The 6,713-nt window shown below is 48.8% G+C and overlaps 1 protein-coding gene across 1 annotated transcript in view; it reads right to left on the bottom strand.

Moving 5' to 3' along the window:
• Positions 1-6,713, bottom strand: part of ERO1L (ERO1-like (S. cerevisiae)) — a 27,088-nt gene that overhangs the window by 2,168 nt on the left and 18,207 nt on the right. The window contains exons 13-15 of the mRNA XM_010004217.1: positions 1,848-2,094; positions 497-566; positions 73-159 (exon numbers count right to left, since the gene is read on the bottom strand). Coding sequence (XP_010002519.1) covers positions 73-159; positions 497-566; positions 1,848-2,094 — 404 coding nt within the window. The remainder of the gene's footprint in view (positions 1-72; positions 160-496; positions 567-1,847; positions 2,095-6,713) is intronic.

The raw sequence follows: 6,713 nt of genomic DNA, 5'->3' as shown, positions 1-6,713 counted from the left end.
AGTGTCCCAAAGCCACATCTGGGCACCCCAGTCCCATCAGATGAGGTGGTTCCAGACGTGTTCCCATCCTACCTGCAACTTCCCCCACAGTCGACATTTGAAGCAGCCAACACAGTCCATTATCTTGGAAATATTCTTAAAGTGGTGCCTAAATTCCTCCTAGGGGAAAAGACAGTTGATCCTTGTTACACACTAATGATTAAGACTTCTGTGTACTGAACCAATAATGCATTCATTCTGGATTTCAGGCTAAATTCAGTGGGACTGAGTTAGGGAAACACCTCCTGAAGTGGGGTCCTCAGCACCAATCCCCCCATCTCCTCAAGGCACATCCCCCAAGAATCCAAACCATTCATGAAGCAAAATTAACTGGAAATACCTGACCCAGTGCTTGACACATTCTGGGATCCCTTTCACATCTAATGTTATCCCAGACAAACACCTAAAAATACCCTTTAGATACCAACTGCCCTGAGGAGAAGGGCTGGCCAGTTACCTTTAGTTTAGTGGCTTCCTTTTTATTCCCTGCAAAGAATGAGTTTTCATCAAAATGCAGAGGGAAAGACCTGAAATAGAATGAAAAAGAAGGGGTTTCTCCCTGCACAGCTTGTTGGTACTGCTGGAATCCAGACCCAGGGAAGCATCTGGTTAGGAGCACGAATGAAGCTGGTAGGTGTAGACACTGGACACCTCCAGGTGTATTTTCAGTCAAGCTGCTTTTTTCTTAGATCCCTTGGAGGGTTTCATTTTGAGCTTCCATCTCACCTTGGAGACATTTCCAGCAATTGCTCTGTGGTTTCTAAGCAATTGTGGTCTGTTTTCTAACAGAGGTAAGGACTGAAGGCACAGGAGTGTGACAAGATTCATTCAAACATCCATCACCTTAGGAGACACCCATTTCCATCTGGATCTGGTATTTTCCATTCCTCTTACTCCAGACTCTCTCCAACAGCCTTAACCTCCTTTTCTAACTATTTAGGACTTTTTTTCTAGTCAAAACCACAGAGCCAGGACTGGTGTTGCACACAGGAGTCAAGGGCTGACACACTGGCAGTTATTCAATTCAGTTCTGCTAAATCAAAAAGGCAGCCTGGGCTGTTCAACTGGGGGCTTAATTACCCTGTTTTGCAATTTCAATACAGATCAGGGTCATTGAGACCCTACATGGAGAACTGTGTCCAGTTCTGGAGCTCCCAACACAAGAAGGACGTGGAGCTGTTGGAGAGAGTCCAGAGGAGGCCACGGAGATGATCCCAGTGCTGGAGCAGCTCTGCTCTGGAGCCAGGCTGGGAGAGTTGGGGTGTTCAGCCTGGAGAAGAGAAGGCTCCAAGGAGACCTTAGAGCACCTTCCAGTGCCTGAAGGGGCTCCAGGAAAGCTGGGGAGGGACTTTTTGACAAGGGCTTGTGGCAAAAGGACAAGGGGTAATGGATTAAAACTGGAAGAGGGGAGATTTAGGTTAGATGTCAGGAAGAAATTCTTTGCTGTGAGGGTGATGAGACCCTGGCCCAGGTTGCCCAGGGAAGCTGTGGCTGCCCCATCCCTGACAGTGTTGAAGGGCAGGTTGGATGGGGCTTGAAGCAACCTGGGCTGGTGGGAGGTGTCTCTGCCCCTGGCAGGGGGGTGGGACTGGATGGGCTTGAAGGTCCCTCCCAACCCAAACCAGCCTGGGATTCTATGATTCACACCAACACACTCCCAGCAGTATTACCCCCTGCACAAATCCCATTGTCCCACTACAAGAAGAACCCAGAACCTGCCTTTCTAGATGCTCTAAGTGAAAGGTTAAGCAGGCTCAGAGATGCCAGGGTTGAAAGAGCCACTCTCCCCAGGTACCAAACATAATTACTTGGCCAGATGGAGAATTTCCAGCAACTGGGATTTCATTTCCTCATCATGAATTTTATTCCCTGTGTAGAGCTGGAATCCTGGGCGCTGGAAGAAGGGCAGCACTTTGGACAAGGCCCTCAGCTCTATCAGGTAGAGAAAATACAGGTTCTTGAGTCTTCTGGGACCTTCCCCTCTGGTGAGGACTTCATCAAACCTCTGCTGGAACTCAGTGACATTGGGGCCCCATTTCTTCTCTGCCCAGGTATCTGAGAGCAAAAAAAACAACAGAGAGATGAGGTGGTTGGGTCTAGTTTGGGTCTAGTTCTGGTTCAACTCCTCCCACCATCCCAAATGGTCCAATTTAGACTCTGACCAGGGAGGTCCAAGCTTTACAGCCCTTTCACTAACCACAGGCTGTGCAGGGGTCAAGAGAGATGTGCTTTTAAGCAACCTGCAACCCCAGCAAAGGCAGAACTGCAGAGCTTTCTCAGTGGGTTTGAAACCAGCATGCAGAGGCAGACACGGGCCTGTCCTGTCAAGCTCAGGTACTGAGGAATGAAAATGAACCCAACTAAATGAACAAAATGGGAGAAGCTTTGTCTTCTAAATCACCAGTGGCTAACCAGCCCAGCAGGAAAGAACTCCTTCCCAGCTCCAAGCTGAACCAGGCTCTTTACAAGGTGTCCATGGCACTTGCAGCTGGAATCCCTGCATGGATCCAGGCTGAGCCAAGGAACATCTTCTCAGAGCAGAGCTCATCTTCTGGAGTCTTCCACCAACAGGACCTATCCCCTTTCTACACAAGCCAAGCAAAACCACTTGGCTGTCTGTACCCAACCTTCTTTTCCTAATCCCCTCTGCACCCCCAGCTCATCTCTTGCCTTTGATGTTTCCCTTGTTGTTCCCCTCCCAACCCTAACACAATCTCACTCACATCAAGGTGAGGCCCCCGTGAGCTGCAGGGACTTAAGAGATTTACTTCCTTAAATATAAATGGCTGATGCAAATTCCAAATTCAGCTGTCTCTGGATCTGTAAATGATTTGTGTAAGCTTCAGCAGAGTGAAGGTGCTAGCCTTGGGCTGCAGGTACCACTCAGAACTGCCAAGACTAAAGCCTTCAGGAAGTCAGGCAGAACCTGCACCCCACTCTGCAGGAAGGTTCCACATTCCACCCACATGAGACACACAGGTCATGTTCTCACATCACTCTAGATTTTCAACCCCAGGGTTGAAATGTAGATCCTTCAGATAGCTACTTATGGATAAAGGAAATGGAAATGGCATGTGCAAATGGATCAAGGCTCTTGGGAAAGCCCAGCCAAGCATGTCATGGGCTAGATGAGATTTTTGCTAAACTGACCATCATATCAACAGGCTAGGAAGGAACAGCCTTGGTGGGCAGTTTGAACCCACTCCAGAATAACTTTGGAGTAAGAACAGAAGAAATAAGTGCTGGAAGTCTCACTACAGAGCAGAGTGCAGCCATTTCCAGACCTGCAGGCAAGTGGTAACTGCACTCCTGCTTCTGGTAACAACCCATGTGCTGAGGGAGGAAGGGAAGAGCCCAGAAGGAGGCCTGAACCTGCTGGAACAGACTCCAACCAGCATTCAGCTGAGCCACAGGAGTGTCAGTTTGGAAGTGAGCAGCAGAGCTGAGGCAGAAAGCAGCATTTACCTTGTAAAAGGTACCTGGCACTCAGGTGGATGTTGATGCTTGCATGGAGACCAGAAATGAGTTTGTAGAAAGCTCGTTTCTCTACACAGACACCTAGAAAGAAATGGGCTTTTTTAGGATACTGAAAGCATTTGTTGGATTTACCTCTCTTGCCTGTCAGACAGAGATCTAGTCCCACCTGAGAATGACCAGTAACTCCTCCCCACTCCCTGGCCCTTTTGTGTTCATCCCAGGAGGAGCACCCAAGCTTAGGAACAGGATTGATTACCTTTCAGCCACTTGTAAAATGTGTGCCCTGAAAAGGAAAGGAAAACCAGCAGGTCAGTTTGAGGTCCCTGACAGCAGCAGGAGAGCTTGAACACCTGGGGCATGTGTCAGGCTGCTTCTCTGACCACACCTTTCAGAGCACAGGGGGTTGACACAGGAAAGAGAGAGGGCCTGTGCAGAGGGGAAGGCATTACCCAAGCCTGATGCCTCAAAAAACCTCTGAGGCCAGTCCCCAGAGGACCTCTGCCCACCCCAGCTGGACAGAAGCAGGGAAAGGAGCATTACAAGAAGATGAAAATAGCTTTGCTTCCCACCCATCTGCCTGCTGCCTCTGTGACATGGTGTGACAGCAGCTCAACACAGCCTGTGGGCCTTCCCACCCAGCCCAGCAAAGACCAGGGGGGCAGGAGTGCTGCACAGCAGCACAGGGGAGAGAGGAACAAGGATCCCAGATTGCTTTTCTCATCTGGCCAGGGCAGAGAGAGTGGGATTTTTATACTAAAAAACCTAAATAAACAACACAAACAAACAAAAAAACCCCACATGGTGCAACCAAGTATGTTCAATCACACAGGTCAGTGTTCCCTGCTACTCCTGCTACATGCTGGGAAGTGATCTGGGGAACATAATCATGATTTGGAGACAGTTTGGAGGCAAATTTAAGGCCTCCACACAGGATGAGCCGGCCTGAGGGACAGGGAGCTCAGAGGAATCTCTCCACAGGGTCCTGAACACAGCAGAATTTGAAGACAACTTCTGATATTGCTAACCAGGTGCATTATCTGATGGTACAGCTGGTGACAGCATGAAGACACCACATTTGTTTCTCTTATCAGCAAAACCAGAGTGCCACTCACCTCCATCATCTGCTGGTGAAGAAAAAAAGCACAAGGGGTCAAAGGAGAGAAAAGAGGAGATAAAAATTACACGTGACCAAAATTAAACTCCAAAACACAAGCATGAAGATTGCTCTGCTAATCTGCTCTGACAAGAGAATGAGCCTCTCCAGGGAGGTTTGGAAATGTTGTGAACAACAGAAGACACCCAGCAGAGGAGCAATGCTCCTCAGCAACCTGACCAACGCAGGAGGGATCAGTATTTGCAAAGGAAGTAAAACCACTAGACAGCTGAAGGAGAGACTAGAAAACAAGGGACACAACCTCATAAAAAAGTCCCTCCCCAGCTTTCCTGGAGCCTCTTCAGGCACTGGAAGGTGCTCTAAGGTCTCCCTGGTGCCTCCTCTTCTCCAGGCTGAACAACCCCAGCTTTCCCAGCCTGTCTCCATTTCTACCTCTGCAGAGATCTCCTGTATTACCTCCAACAGGATACTCAAGGATCTCATCCATATTTCCTGCAGTTTATTATTAATCACTTGCAGGAACTCTGGCAGATCAGATCCTCTATTTTCAGATCATTTCCTCTATATTCATGTCCTCCTGTTTCCTCATGTCCCAAACAGCAGTCCTTCTCCCTCCCCTCAACAGACCTGTGTTAGTTCTTTCAGATCTTGCCCTAAACAGAGGTAGTCAAGGGAAAAAACAATATTTTAAAGGACATTTTCTTCCTCAGTGCTGCTCCTGAAGTGCCAGGCCTTTGCACAAGGGTCAAAGGAGAAGGGAAAGCACCTCCACAGTTTTGGGAAAATCAAGAGACCCAGAGGGTGCTGCTGGAGCTGCGTTCAGGTCAAACAAGGGGGAGTGAGATGGATGATGTTCTAGATACCTGTGCAGGATGGGGCATCAGGAGGCATCTCTAAGCAGACTTGGAAAATAAGCTCTTACATTTCCAAAACCCTTCCCTACTTCCATTTACACTACCTGGCCTTAGCCTCTGGGGCAGTTTCTCTCACTGGATGGTTTCCACTGAGGATCCCAGGCAGGTTCTCATTCCAGTCTGTCACAGGTGGTTTGGCATTGCTGAGCACAGAAACCAGGGACCCAGGAAGAGCTCAGGGCTCCGTCCTGCTCCCAGTCTCTCCAAAGCTCACACTTCTCCCAGGAGTGGAGGATCACACTTCCTTTCTCCATACTAGAAAGCCACCCTTCCAGGTACCTTTGTGTTAGCCATAAAATTCCCAGCCTGAATCAAGAGCTACAATGTATTTCTTATTCAGTGAGAGAAGTAGCTCAGAGAGCATTTACTGTTCCTGGAGCTAGGATCAGCACACTCCTAAACCACTTAGTGAGATAAATAAATGACTCACCTCCAGCAGATGCCAAAGGTCTTTTTACATTCTGAGGCCTAAGAAGGGAAAAAAAATAATCATTTAAATAAGAGATGTAAATAAGTGATTGTCTCCTTGCTGTGCAGAAACACAGCACAGCAGAAGTGGTTACTTCTCTGCAGTCAAATAGCTTAAGATCTTCAGGACACCTTCTGTGCTTTGCCTTTGCTCAGACAGGAAAAGGATGGAGCAAAATGCAGCTTTTTTCTTTCTTTTTTTCTTCTTTCTTTAGAAATAGCAGCTAGGAAAACTCAAGTGTCTACAGAGGTGCTAGTGGGCATTATCCCACAGCCCTGGTGCAACATGATACATCAGTACCAATGGGGAGGAAATCCCTAGAGAGAGCAGAGCAGGCAGGACTGCAGTCCAGTGCCCACCAGGACTGTCCCTCAGCCACAGGGGCACCCACAGCAGAATCCAGACTAGCACACAGACTGGGAGGGGAGCTCCCTGCAGTGCCAGGGAGGACAGGACTGTGTGCTCAGGGGGCAGCCACATGGTTTGTCCCCTCCCCTGACAGCCCCACTGCCCCAGCACGCCAGCAGGGATTACTGGAGGAGTTAAAGCACATGCAGCCCCTCTGCCAAACTCAGCACCTGCAACAAGCTTGTGCAACCTGCCTCCCCAGGCACCTACTTGAAGCAATTTTCTTCATAAATACTGTTCCAGATCTTCCAGGCATCTGGCCCTTTGTAGCCCGTGTAGCGCTCGGGGTTCA

The sequence above is a fragment of the Chaetura pelagica genome, unplaced genomic scaffold, assembly GCF_000747805.2.
Source record: "Chaetura pelagica isolate M959 unplaced genomic scaffold, ChaPel_1.0 scaffold141, whole genome shotgun sequence".
Lineage (NCBI taxonomy): Eukaryota > Metazoa > Chordata > Aves > Apodiformes > Apodidae > Chaetura > Chaetura pelagica.
Note: the sequence above shows the minus strand (reverse complement) of the source record. Positions and strands in the feature narration are given on the sequence as shown.